The sequence below is a fragment of the Xyrauchen texanus genome, chromosome 22 (assembly GCF_025860055.1).
Source record: "Xyrauchen texanus isolate HMW12.3.18 chromosome 22, RBS_HiC_50CHRs, whole genome shotgun sequence".
Lineage (NCBI taxonomy): Eukaryota > Metazoa > Chordata > Actinopteri > Cypriniformes > Catostomidae > Xyrauchen > Xyrauchen texanus.
The window spans coordinates 3,637,609-3,653,956 of NC_068297.1; the positions used below are offsets into that span (position 1 = coordinate 3,637,609).

General features: G+C 38.1%; 2 protein-coding genes across 6 annotated transcripts in view; both read right to left on the minus strand.

Annotated features, from left to right (window-relative positions):
- Nucleotides 1-9,373, minus strand: part of LOC127662474 (SAM and SH3 domain-containing protein 1-like) — a 110,882-nt gene extending 101,509 nt beyond the window's left edge. The window contains exon 1 of the mRNA XM_052153653.1: nt 8,489-9,373. Within this exon, the coding sequence (XP_052009613.1) occupies nt 8,489-9,013 (525 nt within the window). The 5' untranslated portion in view covers nt 9,014-9,373. The remainder of the gene's footprint in view (nt 1-8,488) is intronic.
- A 2,841-nt stretch (nt 9,374-12,214) lies between these two features.
- The window catches only part of LOC127662475 (syntaxin-binding protein 5-like), a 50,661-nt gene continuing 46,527 nt past the window's right edge, over nt 12,215-16,348 (minus strand). For 2 of the 5 annotated variants that reach the window (XM_052153660.1, XM_052153659.1), the window contains 2 exons: nt 15,574-15,794; nt 12,216-15,261 (listed from right to left, as the gene is read on the minus strand). In XM_052153660.1, coding sequence (XP_052009620.1) covers nt 15,220-15,261; nt 15,574-15,794 — 263 coding nt within the window. In that variant the 3' untranslated portion in view covers nt 12,216-15,219. Of the gene's footprint in view, nt 15,262-15,573; nt 15,795-16,348 lie in introns of all 5 variants that reach the window. The other 3 variants (XM_052153662.1, XM_052153661.1, XM_052153658.1) reach the window with 2 other exon arrangements.

A 16,348-nucleotide genomic window follows, 5' to 3' on the forward strand; every position in this document is an offset into this window, starting at 1 on the left:
GCATAAAGGCAGACAGCAACCGCACAACACAAATTGATTGTGCAGTGGAGCAGATTATGAAAAGGACAGCCACCATCAAATTACACATCTCGATTTTCCTGAATGCCATCAGGCCTGTTACATCTATAAAATATGGACCATTAACATTGATTTTGTGCTTATAGTCTGGGAGTTTGTCCTATAAACGAGGCCACGCCCCTTTCCCCAATTTTACTTTTGATTTATTTAGTAACTTGTAGTGGCCACACATGTGGAAATGAGCAAATGCAGATAAATATAAATTGTTCAGCCCTACTATCACGAAAAATCAGTGATGTTGTTTTGTTAAGGCAATATGTTTTTTTATGAAATTACACCCATATTGGATGGTAATCCTTCCAAAGAACTCAAAAAAACCTGGAGTGAGCTATCAGTTAGCATTCCCATTCCTATTTCCATTCCAGTAGCTATATCAACCTGTAGCTCAAGACTGCTTGCCCACTGAACCTAAGCAGGGTTGAGCCTGGTCAGTACCAGGATGAGAGACCTCCTGGGGAAAGAAAGGTCGCTGCTGGAAGAAGTATTAGGGAGGCCAGCAGGGGATGCTCACCCTGTGTGGGTCCTAATGCGCCAGTATAGTGACGGGGACACTATACTGTAAAAAGGGACCATCCTTTGGATAAGACGTTAAACCAAGGTCCTGACTCTCTGTGGTATTTAAAAATCCTAGAGCACTTCTCATAAAGAGTAGGGGTGTAAATTCCCCCCATTGGCCCTTCTCAATTGTGGCCAATCCTAATAATCCCCGTCCACTAATTGGCTCTATAACTCTAATCTCTCCTCTCCACCAATAGCTGGTGTGTGGTGAGCACTATGACTGCCATTGCATCATCAAGGTGAATGCTGCACATTGGTGGTGGTTGAGGAGAGTCCCCTTTTCACTGTGTACAGCGCTTTGAGTGTAGTTTCAGAAAAGCACTATATAAATGTACCGTTCATTCATTCATTTGCAAGTACCCTGGTATTAGGTGCCATTTTAGCACCAGTTTGCTCTACAGCATTGCTTCATGAAATTTTATACCAGATACTGCAAGTGTGTCGATTAGCACAATTAAAAGCTGCATTGGCATGTAGGCTTTCAATGCAAAATAAAATACACATGAGTGGGTGCTCGAGCTTGGCCGGTGTTTCAGGCTCGTGCATGAGATGTCAGCAGTATGAGATGGGGGAGAAACAACTACATTTCATTCTTTAGCAGCCCGCCAAAAATTTATTTTAATATCGGTCACCGGAAAAAGATGTAGTACAAGATCAAAATGTTTCTTGTAAAAAAAAAAAAAAAAAAAAATGTTCAGAATACATGTGAAATGCTTCTGTTCTACCCGCTCTGTACGGGACTCAAACCGACGTCTCCGGCATGGGAGGCGGGTGGACTAACAAGGAGGCTAAAGGCTACAGCCTCTAGAGTTAATTGCTAGTGCACCTCTTGAGGTCAGGAGAGTGACATTTATACACACTGCACAGCTATCTACTAGCTGGCTACCATTGCACATGGTGTTTTTTTGAACGGCAGTCAAAGAGGAAACATGTTCTTAAGCCAAAGCATTCATTTACCTTTCAAACTGAGATTTTAGGCAAACGTTAATCCCTCCCAGCATAGTGTTTCTGTCAAAGTAACTCAGAAAACACATTTCTGATGCTTCCTCTTCTGTTGCCAAGCTGTTCTCTGTCCCAAATAAAACTGACAGGAGTAGTGATTCAGTCTGGTTTTAAAAAGTATCTACAACATTTGGGGCCAGAACATCAAGTTGTTTGTCTTGAACATACAAAGACTTAATATAAGTTGTCATAAGTTGTACATAAATGGCTAAATCTTCAGATAAGATATAAAAAAAGTTACAACATTTATTCCCACAAAATTTCAAGTTGATCAAATACAGATATAACATTTTAGCTAGCATCCTATCCAACAAGTTATTTAGCTGTATGTTTTGGGTAAGGGGTTTGACTTCATGCTTAGGTTTGGCTTGGGTTAGGGGTTAAACTTTGGGAAAAGTGTCATAACACTGTCCGTTTTCTTGTTTGAAAGTAAATCTTGCCCGCTTTTTTCGAGCTAAATCGTCCGATTTTGTCATCTCATACCGTTATTACCTCCTTGGAAAAGACAGGCAATACAAAGTCTGTTCCGACTGCTACACAGAAACCTGAGAGAAATGTTCAAAGCACAAAATGCTTCCCTTTGCTCGGATCTAACAAAAGGTCAGTGGTGACTCAAAGTGCTTTCCAGAATGCTGCTCTTTTGACGTTTTAATATTTCATTCAAGTTTATGGAGCTGTAACTCCTGCACAAGAGGTTCTCACTGACCTAAGAAGACTCAAATCCAATCCACATGTAGGTCAGATGTCACATGGCTTTATACACCTTATTTGGAGTATATGCAAAAGTTTCAAGAACTACAACGTAGGGACACATTTTCAGAGTATGACGACTTGCGTATCATTGAGCTCCTCAATGTAATATCTATACACCAAATTAGCCATCATATGGCTTCAGAAGACTTGAAATATAGTGCACAAGATGTGTGGACCAAATTGATGGGAGCTTGACAAAGTCTGTCACAATTCACGTTCATTGTATGGCAAAGAGCAGCGTACACATTCTTAAATTCTCTCTTGTGCAACATGACCACACTGGAAGACGGCATGTTGTTTCCGAGAGTTCCGGTACCATTGGCCACATATGCCGAATAAGCGCCATCTCCCATCAGTCAGTTTTGCTCCAGCGTGTTTACCCTCCCCTGTGGCGCAACAGGATGCACGGAGCATCAACAACATGGGACACACAGGCTCAGATCCTGCATTGTAACCAGGAAGTTATCGCTTTTGCATAATCAGTGACAAGTGCGATTTGGACGATGCAGTATTCCCTCTAACATTACATTTTCACTCCAATGATGGTAATATTTAGGTTTGGGGTACAGTTAATAAAATGAGCATTCCTCTTCACTGTACAGCTGAAAACATCTTGCTTTACAACTCTCTTCTAGCACCCCTCTGTGGACATAAGACCCAGAAAATTTAGCTCATAAGTGCCAATGTACACAACAACACTGAGGGCAGTGTTTCGCATTTCGGTAAGCACAGATTGAGTTTAGCTAAAGAAAAAGTCAATCTACTGTTATCGACATCACTGTGAGATCAGCGTTTCGTGTTTCACCGATAAAAGAATGTCAGACAACATGAGAATGATTAAATGATGCGTGAAATTTCCCTAATTAACTATCCCTAAACTAATTTGTCTGGCAGTACTAATTTGAACAGGGGTAAAAGTCTTAAGTGACGGTTAATTAGTTTAAAGCCCAAGTATGAAGTATAGTTCTAAAACAACTTCCATTATAATGCAACAAATGGCACTTTTCCACTGCTCGCTATGGTTCGACTTGCCTCAACTCTACTCGCTTTCCATTTTTGAGCTTGCTTTTCCACTGCAGTTTAGTGCCGCATAAACGTGGGTGGGATTATAGGCTGATCATCATAATTGCACCGACCTCTACTGCTGTGACATCATTTTAAACATGACACAAACTGACCAAAACAATAACACAACCGCTAGCTGTTAGCTACTAGCTCATTGTGCTGCATGAAGCAGACGTTGCATGGTGATTTTACACAAGTGTAACAGTTAAATTGGCGTGGTTGTTTTAGAAGCTTTCTAGTAGCTGCTCAACTAAATAAAGTGAAGCTTTCAAGCAGAGAAGAGTGAACATAACAAAACGTACCATCCTCCACCGTGGCTGCATCCAGGGCACTCTCCCTCCCATTGCTCGCCGGTTTAGACAGCGTCCATTTGGTTGAACCACTTCCACTTTTCCTTGATGGTTCTGTAGGTTTTTTAACTGTTCCCTACACTGTTGGTAGGTCCGGTGGTAGCCGTGTGCGGCCAAGAGCGGAGAAACTTCCCGAGAGACTTTATCGTTTTGCTCATCGCTAACGAGAGAAACGTCTGCAACTCGATATTGACCACGGGGTGGTTTTACGCACAGCCATTTATTTTTACAATTCCAAAGACACGTGAACAAATGATACAGTTATAAGGATCGCTGTTGCTAAATTTAAAACTAGCGGGTTGTTGTCAAGTGTCGGAAATCCAGTGATGCAGGTAGTGACAATTCTCCCTGTCAAATCAGTGATATACAGGACTTTGACGTCACATTTAGTATCGGCTCGGATCGCTTGGAACCTCGACCGAGGTGGTACTACAAAAGTATCAGGTACTATCCACAGTGGAAAACCCCAAAAAAGCGAACAGAGTCGAGTCAAGTTGTACCGTGCAGTGGAAAAGCCCTAAAAGTGATTTATTTACAGCCCAGCATTCTGACAGTCCATATGGCTCTAAAGATCTAACAAATAAAGAATAAACATCCAAAACAGCAACTAAAGCTTCAAATAAGCTTGACCAAATGCAGATAAGCAGCCTCATCAGAAAAGGCAGTTTCAGTGTGCTTGAAACATTGAGTTAGTTGTTAGGAACCAGTTTTCTAAAGAAGAAAGTGCGATGCGTACCCCTGCAAAACTCAACTGAGCAATTTCCCAAAGCTTGGTTCCATAACAGCATTCAACATTTAAAACAAGCGGGCCCATGTAGAATAAACCTCAGCACATTTTATTGTAATGCAAAGAGACAGGCTTCATCTGAGCCACTAATGAAGCCAGAAAGAACATGAAATTGATGCCTTGATTCATTTTCCACATTACACAAGGACGTGTAGTGACATGAAGTTTGGGAGAGATCATTTCATTCAAACACACAAGTAGAAGAACGTCCATTCATTTGTAATGCAGGTCATCTGCTTTCATCCAGACAGACAGAATACGAGCTGCACATGGAGCAGAATTTTAAATCAAGTTCCCACTGCCAAGCTTTATCCAAACAGACTGATACAAACCTAGATATTTCAGGAGATTTTCTCTGGAGAACATGATCAAACTACTTTGTCAAACATCGTCAAGCACAATCGGAAGTTTAGGCTTTGTGCGAGGAACAGACCAAAATGTAAGTAATGCACCACTGGAAAATCTTCCCCTTCGTTGCAGCTCTCAAATGTCATTCTCAATTCTGCGCATTCAAAGGGGTGTGTTGCAATCGGTTACAACTTTTTGTAGTGGGAGTGGTGGTGGTGTAGTGGGCTAAAGCACATAACTGTTAATCAGAAGGTCACTGGTTCAATCCCCATGGCCACCACCATTGTGTTCTTGAGCAAGGCACTTAACTCCAGGTTGCTCCGGGGGGATTGTCCCTGTAATAAGTGCACTGTAAGTCGCTTTGGATAAAAGCGTCTTCCAAATGCATAAATGTAAAATTCCAATTAGGCCATTGGATAGTCTTTGGGTTGATGTTGGTAGTCCGCAAAAATAAAAATACGTTTAAAACAAGCTACCTCACATAGCTGCTGTTTTCATTCTTATTGCACACTGTTGAAAGTTGCTGCATAAGTGTACTTGTCTCAATTTGCACAACAATTTGGGAAGTGGTTTGCGTTCCTTGAAACCAAGGAAGCAAGTGAAAACATTTTAAAAGTGGGCCACTCTTTAGAAATGCAAATAAAAGTAGTGATAATGAGGACTTTGACATTGCATGAGACATTAAATGGCTCTCTTAGCTCAAACAGAGATGAAGCCATCAGAGAGCCATCACTGATAAATGTGCTGATAAGACGGGATAATGGAGACACGGCTTGGACAGGAACAAAAGCAGTGGTGGAGTCCAGTGACAGCTCACCGCAGAGGCATGACAACTGCTCTGAAAGAGCCACACTGCTACTACAGGTTGATAAAGGCCTGAAAGGTATTGTTCATCCAAAATTAAAATTCGCTTATCATTTTCTCACCCTCATGCCATCCAAGATGTGTACAACTTTCTCCTGCAGAACAAAAAAAAAAGAAGATTTTTAAAAGAATATTTCAGCTCTGTAGATCCATGCAAGTGAATGGTGGCCAAAACTCAGGAGGTCCAAATATCACAATAAAAGTAACCCGGATGACTCCAGTGATTTAATCGATGCCTTGTGAAGCGATCCAATCGATTGTGGGTGAGAACAGACAAAAATGTAATTCATTTTCACAATAGATCTTGACAGCAGCTTCCTTGGCGATTGTAATTTCAAGATTGATTACACTTCTTATAGCGCCCTCTAGTGCTCTGCGCAAGTATCAAGCACAAGGAAGTGTAATCGAGCTTGAAACCATGATCGTGCTAAGAGACTGCAATAGCAAAAAAGGAGTTACAGCTTGGTCTGTTTCACCCAAAACCCATTGCATTGCTTCAGAAGACATGGATTAAACCACTGGAGTCGTCCAGATTACTTTTACTCTGCCTTTATGTGATATTTGGACCTTCAGATTTCTGGTCACCATTCACTTGCATTATATGGACCAACAGAGCTGAAATATTCTTCTAAAAATCTTTATTTCTGTTCTGTACAAGAACAAACAATAGTCATACACATCTAGTATGGCATGAGGGTGAGTATATGGTAAGAGATCTTTTTAATTTTTGGGTAAACTATCCCTTGAAGGTTACAGTGCTTAAATTAGTTTTAAATGTTTAAAATGTTATTCTCTATGGTAGCAGACCAACAGCACAGCAAATAATTATTAAATGTATTTTTGTATTGTTTTGGATTAGAAAATATTGAGACATGTTTTCAGAAAATGTATTATTTCATTGAGTTTAGTTGACTTATTCTAACGGGGCAACTATTTTTTCTTGTTCTAAGCATAAACCTCAATTTATTTTGCTAGATTTGTGCACAAAAATAGAAAAAATATATATTTGCCAATGGGGATATTCCATGTCAAATCAACCAAATTTATGCATTCTCTAGATTTAAGTGTTTAAGAGCCACATGTGTCGAAATGAGATTTTTACCTGTTTTTGTTTTTATGTGAATAAATAAGGGCATATTTCTAGTTTCAACAATATTTGTACTCCGAATCAGACCTTTGTTTTGCTGGACAAGAAAAACTAGCGTCATACCATGTGAGTCACATTTGATTTTGAAGCACTGAAATTTGAAAATGGATCAAATTTAACAATTTCCACACGGAGCCACATCGAGAGCACCATATCTCTAGGAATGTAACAGAGACTTAAAAATGAAGATACAAAAAGGAAAATTTGTTTAGAACCAGAATCTAAAATAATATAAAGATAGATTTAGGTCTTCTGGAGTTATTGGCTCTCCCAACTCCAACACAAAAAAAAAGTCACATTTTTGGACATATCACGAAACAAGGGGGTTCTGAAATCAATTGATTTCATTAATCCTACCAATCTCCATGTAAAAATAAAATAATGATGCTACCACCTTTCTAAAGATATTTTTGACCTGTAAATTTGCTCCAAGATCATCAGCGTAAATATTGTCATTTTGAACCTGCTCTAAAAAAAAATGGTGACTCCGTAATTAGCCAATCGCATTTAAAATATGGGCTTTCATCATCATTTATGTTCATCTTTCACCTGTAAAAAAATGTATCCGAAAACAAAATTTTGATCTGGGTACCTCTGGTTGAGTGGACACAGAATGACCCAATGTGGTAAAATATACATGACGCAATTTCAGATCTATCATCTGAAAACAAAAAGACTGAGTTGCATTGAAAGTTTGACGAGTGCAAGCATTATTCCCATTAACTGCTTTAAAAGCACGATTTTGTACTCTGCATCCATGATAGCAAGTAACATTTGTTCAAAGTGCATTTGAATATGTCTACATCAATCACTGAAACTACCACGTTTTCAATATTTTGACCAAAAACTCATCGTCAAGTCCTTGACACCACTAAAACATGTCAAAATGAAAATATCCATTAGGCAATGCTTATCAAACATGTAAACATGCATTGCAATACACATTATTTAAAAGCTGGTAAGCTTCAGTTGATGTTCACTGGAGATAACAGTATGGTAAATCACTCTATTAATAGCAGTCAGTGTGGTTAATGGATTACAGCTCTTGTTCTCTGGGTTATCGATTAGAGTCGAGACTCGCCTGCTCTCAAAGCCCCAGAGAGCTCTAATGAATAATGACTTCAATACAGGCTTACACCCCAATGTCTCTGGCTGGATAAAATCATAGCACAGGTAGTACAAGCATCAAACTTGCAATTTCAACACTATACTAGACCTACTGTACATAAAGCCAAGAAATAACTTGAAATAAATGCCACAAATCAGCTAAAATCAGGTCAACCACTAATACATAGGTAAACATAATAATGGTTGACATTTACAAGGAACATTTTGCAGACACAATTTCCCTTGGATGTTTACTGCCCCCAAAGGACAATAAACACAGTCACCAGGTGGGCGAATTTTAAGCCAGAGGATAACCTTTCAAGGTAAGAATAAAATGTCATCCCTACTGCAAAACAAAGGGATTGTTAAATCATTTTCAGGTGATATGACGATATGGGATGATAATAAATGGAGGGTTATTGTACATACCTTCCACGAGTAGGGCATTTTGCTCAGGTCAATCCCATCTTTGACCAATTTATCCCTTATCATGATCTTCAGCTTGAGTTTAGGATAAACCACTGGCACCTTGTGGTTCCCCACATCTTTAGTGTTAATAGTAGGTTCAACCCTTGGACAAGTTCTGGGTTTGTCCCAAGTAGAGTTCACCCATGATTTGGTGCAATTCTGCTTGCAGTCACTAATTTGAGATGGCTGGGGGTATGTGCCATGAGGAAGGGGCTCTAAAGTAAAATATAGTCCTGGTTTCACCTTCTTGTCTTCATATTTGAGTCTCTCCACAGCTCGGAGAACCTTTTGCCGGTGGTGTGGGGTCAGGACACCTATGGCATCCAAGTCTGGATCCCCAATCTGTTTGCACACCTCCAGGTCATCATACCCATTATCAACAAAAGACTCCACATACTGGCACAACTGGAGGGTTTTTAACCACTCGTAGACAATAGTGGGTCCGTTATTCATCATTCCCAAATTGTTTCCAGAATTATTGGACATTCCCAAAGTCCAAGTGCCAATGATACATTCTTCTCGTCCTCCTCAGTGCTGCAACTTCATCATTTATACTCCATCCTTAGACTTCACAGTGCAATTTAACAGAGACAACCTGAAAACAAGAGATTGTGTTATTGTATCCCATCTTGTAAGTTCATAATCGACGCCTTTGCCACCACTTACTACAGATACACCGAAGTCTTCCAACCGGCAGCTGTTTTGGTCAACGCGGTTAGATTCACTCTTTCGTGTGTTGGTCTGTTTTCCATCGCTCGGATCCTGAAATTAATAAGCAACCCAAGGACATATAAAACCAAGTAAATAGAGCTTCTGCTCTACATCGAAACAGCAGGGTGAGGAAGCCTTGTAAATAAACGGCGCCCCCGGTACTAATAACCAAATTGAAGTTTCCCTCCCCTTTATTCTTGCGCCGCTATCGGGTGAGCTCCACGCACAACAAATATGTTGATTCTGGCGTCACCTGCAGGCCAAATGAGGAACTGTCAATGGTATATAAATTGGAACTGCAACAACAGAATCCGATGCTGACGGGAGCCGTGTCAATTGGTGAAGTGTACAAAACTACACGATTCTTAAGAGTTGAAATATTTGGTAATTTCCATCAACTAGGCGTTATCAGCCACCTAATAGCCTAATAATAACACTAAAAGCGCCACAAACATGGTTTTAATTCATTTTACATTAAACTACTTCAACACTGACACCTGCCGGCGACAATAGGTAATGCAACATATATTATTTTCTCTAAAATGCCAAACAATTCTAACTTTGGCTAACTAGGTGTCTTATTTTGTCTTTTTAAAATAATTGTATGCAACTTTATTATTTTACTAAATTTAAACGATTCTTAGAGGCATTTTAACAATTATTGTTGCAACTGAGACATCTAGTGGCTAGTGCATGTGACATGAGTTGAGTTAAAAGCCTTAATGAAAACGGCTGGAAATGCATATTTATTTTACATTTATTTTCCATTGCACAATTATGTCTATAAACATGGTTTCTAAAGTGTTGGGTTGGAACCAGATAAAGACAAACATTCATGTGAAAGTTTGATTAATAAAACTGCACAATGCATTGGCTATGATGAGAAAACCTTCTAAGTATCCCAAAGACCTTTGGAGTACAGTATTGACTTTGACTCCATTCATATAGTGTTCCAGTGAATCTGACCTCATATAACAGAGACATAATAAAATAAAAAGTCTTGCCTTACCAATAATAAAGTGTAAATACTTGTGTTTTGTTCATTACATGCGTCGTCTCACTTGCAGATCAGAAACAAAGAAAAAGGGCCAAAAATAAATTGTAGGTGGATGTTTCAAGCTTGTAAACACTCGATATCATGCTGTCTCTTAAGTGCAAGATAAATCAAAGGACAAACAGAGATGGCCAAAGAATTTGCAGAATATTCTGGTTTCAATACAAGCTCAATCAACAGCATTTATGGCATGTTGATTACCACAGAAATGTAACTTGACCCTCCTTTTCTTCAAAATGTCAACAAATCCTAAACCCCTAAAATGACTAAAATAATGCAGGTGCTTTGATAAAATGATAAGCTTCACATTTCTGCCTTTAAACCCTCCAAAAATTGGCCCCATTCACTTCCATTGTAAATGCCTCACTGTAAACCAGATTTCTGAGGGGCGAGTCAAAATAATTTTTTGTGGTAATCAATATTATGCCACAAATTCTGTCGATTGAGCTAAACTTGTATTGAACCTGGAATATTCCTTTAAGGATGCCGTATTAAAGCTTCTCAGACAACCAAGCAGATGGCTTACTGTAAACTGTTATGTGAAATGTATGTTTTTCATTGAGAATATACACAACCAATTTATTATTTTAAAATGTGTCCTTTCATTTAAAACAATAAAAGTATCCATTTGAAAATATATGAAATTAAAATTAAATTACAGTATATATATAATATATATTATAATATATAATAATATATATAATAGCTATATATTTAAAATGTAGAAATATATTAGAATAGCACTGAACTGGCAAAAAGAACAAATCTGAGGGTGTGAACCACCCCTTTGAAGTTTGCCATTTACATTTTAGCATTGGTCTTATTTTGGTCCTTCTTAAAGAAACATAAACGTCCCCCCAAAAAAAGCAAACTACAATACAAACTATCAAAATATTACTAAAATGACTTAGATGTCATTATAATATAAAACATGTAGTGCAAATCCACAAAACTGCTCATAGAAAGAAAAAGAAAAAAAGCAGAGAATCAGGATTCATTAGTTGGCCAACACACACATATATATATATATATACACAGTATGTATGTTAATGTATATATATATGTTGGCCAACTAATTTTATATATATATAAATATATATATTTATATACTGTAAGGTGCAAAATGTTTAGGAACATAAGATGTTTCACAAAAGCATTTGTCTTAAGATGATTCATTATTTCTTCAGCTTTAGTGTGTCAATAGGAAATATAAATATTAGACTCCAAAACATTTCTTTTGCAAATAGAAAATATTAGAATAGAAGAACAGGGAGCCCTGCAACAGATGGCATGACCCCCACAGTGCCCCCCACTGAACATCGAGTCATTCTGAGATTACTAGAAGAGACAGAAGCATTTGAGACAGCTGAAATAGAAGAACTGTGGTGAATTCTCCAAGAAGGTTGAACATCATATCTGCCAACAACCAAGAAGAACTGTCCAGGTGTAAGTACGAGAATTGGGGCTGTTTTAAAGGCAAAGGCGGTCACAGAAAATATTGATTTAGCTTTTTATGTTTCCTGGACTTTGTATGATGTAAACTGATAAATGAAAACTACTTATGTTATTATTTTTGAAGACATCCTCACTATGCAACATTTTACAGAAGTGCCAAAAACATTTGCACAGTACTGTACATGTGTATATATATATGCAGAGATGCCATGGCTCCTATGTTTTAAATGATAAGTAAAATCACCCTCTCCTCACCGTGAGAACGACTTTCACAGCAACTCTTTGGAGTCTAGTAAGATCATGGCCACTCTCCTCAGTCAGCACTCTCAAGTTTGTCTTCAGCAGCATTCATATTTACAACATTTGGCAGCAATATAGAGAAAACATCAAAACAGCAAACCTTAAAGGGATAGTTCACCCCCAAAAAAGAATATTCTACCATCATTTGCTCACCCTTATGTTGTTCCAAACCTGTGTGACGTTCTTCCATAATCATAAAGTTGAGTAGATGATTTACATTTTTTTGGTTGAACTATCGCTTTAATATGTCTGATCAAGAAAAGGCCGTCAAAAGATAAGAATTGAAAACACACTTAAAAGAAACATCAGAACATATGCTTTCAAATATATTGGATCTTTAGTTTATATATATATACACATAATCTTGCATACATGTATGTTCACAATCACACACATATACACACACAAGTCGAGATTAGCACATATTCATGGGTCACAAAGCAAAGGCAAAAGATACCCCCCAACTCCCCGAAGACAGATCGCGGGTGCTAAACCAATCCTCTGGAGTTGCACTGAACATTAGTGGTCACATCCACTGCAGCAACAAACACAGAGATCGCTATATTCAACTCTGTGAGAGGGATGAGAAACTCATGCATTAGTCCATTGAACAGACCATTTAGAAAACACATGGACATGAGTATAGGAGAAATCCAATAGTTATTTACTTCAGATGACAACAGTCATGCTCCGTTGAGGAGCAGTCTCAGGTTTAATCCCTCAATGCCGGACAGACATTGTGGCTTTAAAATGTCCTCATCATGTGAAATAGGGAGGCGGAACCCGTTTTGCATATGAAGAATCAGTACTTTCGGCACATTCCACTGGTGTCCCGCCCCTATTTAAGAGCTCATTTGAGGGCAGACAGGTTTCTTACATGTCAATCATCAACAAGGCACATACTGTAAAATCATGCCTCACACTTCTGCATTTTCACTCACGTCCCTTCAGGATATAAATAACAAATCAATAAATATTACCAGCAAATATTCAGCAGGTTTATTCACCCAAATGGATCTCAAAAAATCGGAAGGGTCACGAATGGGTCATATTTAAATCACAAAATAAAACAAAATGTAGAAATTATATTTTGCTTTGAGGAAATTGAGCCTGTTTTTAGAACTATTCATTTTTTCTAACCATTTTTTAAGATTTTGGTTTTAACATTTTCCCCCAAAATGTATTTCCACGATGGAATAAAAGGAAATATTGTTTAAATTGTAAAGTATTTCCTGCATACATCATGATGGTGTTTGTTTAATTTATAATGATTTTAAATGAAGAATAAAAATATTGTATAACAATAGTTTTATTGTAATACATAATAAATTACAGTATTGCTGTAATGAGGATAGTCGTTGAAAATAGCGAAAAGCGGCGCGGTAATGAGAATTACATTTTTTTATTATATTATGTTTATATATATATATTAGTGTACTTCGAATTTGCAGGGAAATGTGATTATTTGTCATGAAAATAATTTCATAATGTTAAAAAATGAAATAAAGTCCTAAAAATAGGCTTAATTTTCCTTATGCAAAATATAATTTAATATTGTTTTCATGGTCATTTTACAGTCTGGTCATATTTTCATATTACAGTAATTAGAATTTGCAGGGAAATGTGCTTAATTGTCATGAAAATAATGTCATAATGCAAGTATAAATAAATAAAACAAAATCATAATAATATTAATTACATATATCACCAGTTCTAAAAATATGCTTAATTTACTTTATGCAAAAAATGGGTTTATTTATTTTTATTTTGTGGTCAAATATGTTTTTGTGAGATTCATGCACCCATATATCTTTATATGTATATTTAAACTCTTTCTCCAGTGATAACACAGGGTACAGTGTACATTGAAGTCATTTTGAGACCTGATCTGTGTAAACCAACACGTCCTTTAAACAGGAGGACAATGGAAATGATGCATAATCAGACCTGCTCCACTTCTCCGGCCGGTCTGCAATTTGTATGGCAACACAATGACATGATATGTGGTAAATACAGCAACTTCCAGCCCTTTAGAGGTGAACTTAAATGGTACATCATCACACCTTATGTAAGACAATCCGGCCTTTTCTATAGCTAATCTGATTTATGGGTAAATCTCATGAAATATCATGTCCAGGTCATATTTCACCCGAATTCAAAAGACAAAAGAAAAATATGAAATGATATTTTGCTTAAAGTAATTAAGCTTGTTTTTCAGAGCGATGCCATTTTTGCATTTTGACATTTAAAAAAAATGTTTTAATGACAATTCAGCACATTTCTCATCTAAATTCTAATTAATGTAATGCAAAATAAAAATGATATTATTTAAATTGTGAAGTATTTACAGATCATGGTAGTATTTGTTCTACCGCCTTTAATTTATGCTTTTAAAGCCCACTATTTTACTGTAATTTATTGTAATATTGTAAAAAAACAAAATGACTGCATTGCATAAATGGAAACCACCTTTGAGAATTGTGAGAATTGCAAAAGAAAATAAAGATGAATGTGGTTTTGTGGAGCGGTCATGAAAATAATGTCACAATGCAAAAATGGGCTTCATTTTCCTTAAACAAAATACGATTTCTTATTTTACCATTTTGATTTTGGGGATTTACATTTTGTTATTTTTTTTTTAATTTGTATTATTTTTTTGAGATTCACCCATATACCGAAATCAAGAGAAAAAAAACTTGATGGTAATTTCATAAATGAATCCCTGGACGTGCAATCTACTCTTGCCCTAGTGACCGATTATCAGAAGCATTATGCTTGGCCCTCTTAACCATTTCCCTCAGTTTCCTGTCCCGCAATGATTTGTGTTGTAGTTTCTTTGCAGATAGAATGGCAGTGAAATGACAGCATGGCTGATGAGGGTTCAATGTTGGGTCTCCTCTCCCAAGACAAGATACACGGCTTCAGTTTAAGGAGAGGAAACTCAACTGCCATTGAGATGGGAAGGAAACCCCCGTCCCATTCCTTCCCCTCCTGTCTCCTTGGGCTTTCCGCAGCTCGTCTGCTTGAGGTTAATGGCTCATGACGTTGTGCTGGGCGAGAGAGGCAGTCGTGGGACATCAAAGAAAGAAAGATACAAGAAGAGAAGGAAGAAACGGAGAGATGATGGATCTGCTGTATTCATATGAAGGTCTGCTGACTGCTTGCATGAACCTCAAAGCTGGTACCATTTCTTGTCCTTGTATTTCAACATCATCTGGTGAGGCAAAAAAAGAGAGTTTCCCAACTAGAAACAAGCATGGAAGAAATGAACCAACGCAACATTAAGCTCATTGTTGGATAGGCCCGACATAAAGAATACAGATGCATCTCAAAACTTTGTAAGCCGCCTGTAGAAATTATGGCACCTCACATTTCAATCCCATTATTGTTGTCTTAAAGAATTTGTAAAATAAAGCTTTTTCGGCCTTACTCATGTCGTCTATGTAGGCAGCTTACTACATTTTGAAACACAGCATTCGTATCACACTATACAGTAGCTGCGGAGAATGGTCAGGTATGATCTTACATCATGCGCGTGTTTCGAGAAGGAGTCTGCGCTGGCCATCATGGCTGCTGTTCTCTCGTCCAGCTCACCGAGTTTCTGTCCTCTTTCGTCCAGAGCTATCCTCGCCCGCGCCAACTCTCCCACCACACCCGACGCAGCCCCCTTCATGCCCTCCATACCTCCTGGCCCTGGGATGTGCTGTGCCAGGCTGCGGGAAGCCTTACCAGCGGTCAGCTCTCCAACTACAGACACAAATACCAAGAACAAGCGTGAACTTAAAGGCACACCATTTATGACTGTTTCTACAGTGGCAAGAAAAAGTATGTGAACCCTTTGGAATTAGCTGGATTTTGCATTATTTAGTCAAAATATGTGATCTCATCTTCATCAAAGTCACAAGTGTAGACAAACGCACAAACAATTATAATCTTTTATGTCTTTACTGAACACATCCCTGTAAACATTAACAGTGTTGTGGAAAAAGTAAGTGAACCCTTGGATTTAATAACTGGTCGATCTTCCTTTGGTAGCAATAACCTCAACTGAGATTTTCCGGTAGCTGCGGATTAAACCTGCACGACGTTCAGAAGGAATTTTTGACCATTCTACCTTATAGAACTGCTTCAGCTCAGCCATATTCTTAGCATGTCTGGTGTGAATGGCTCTCATGAGGAGGGCAAGTCTGGACTCTGACTGTAGTGTATTTACTTCGATGTTTAGGGTCATTGTCCTGCGGCATCACCCAACTTCTACTGAGCTTCACCTGGTGCACAGCCACCCTGACATGGCTGTAAGA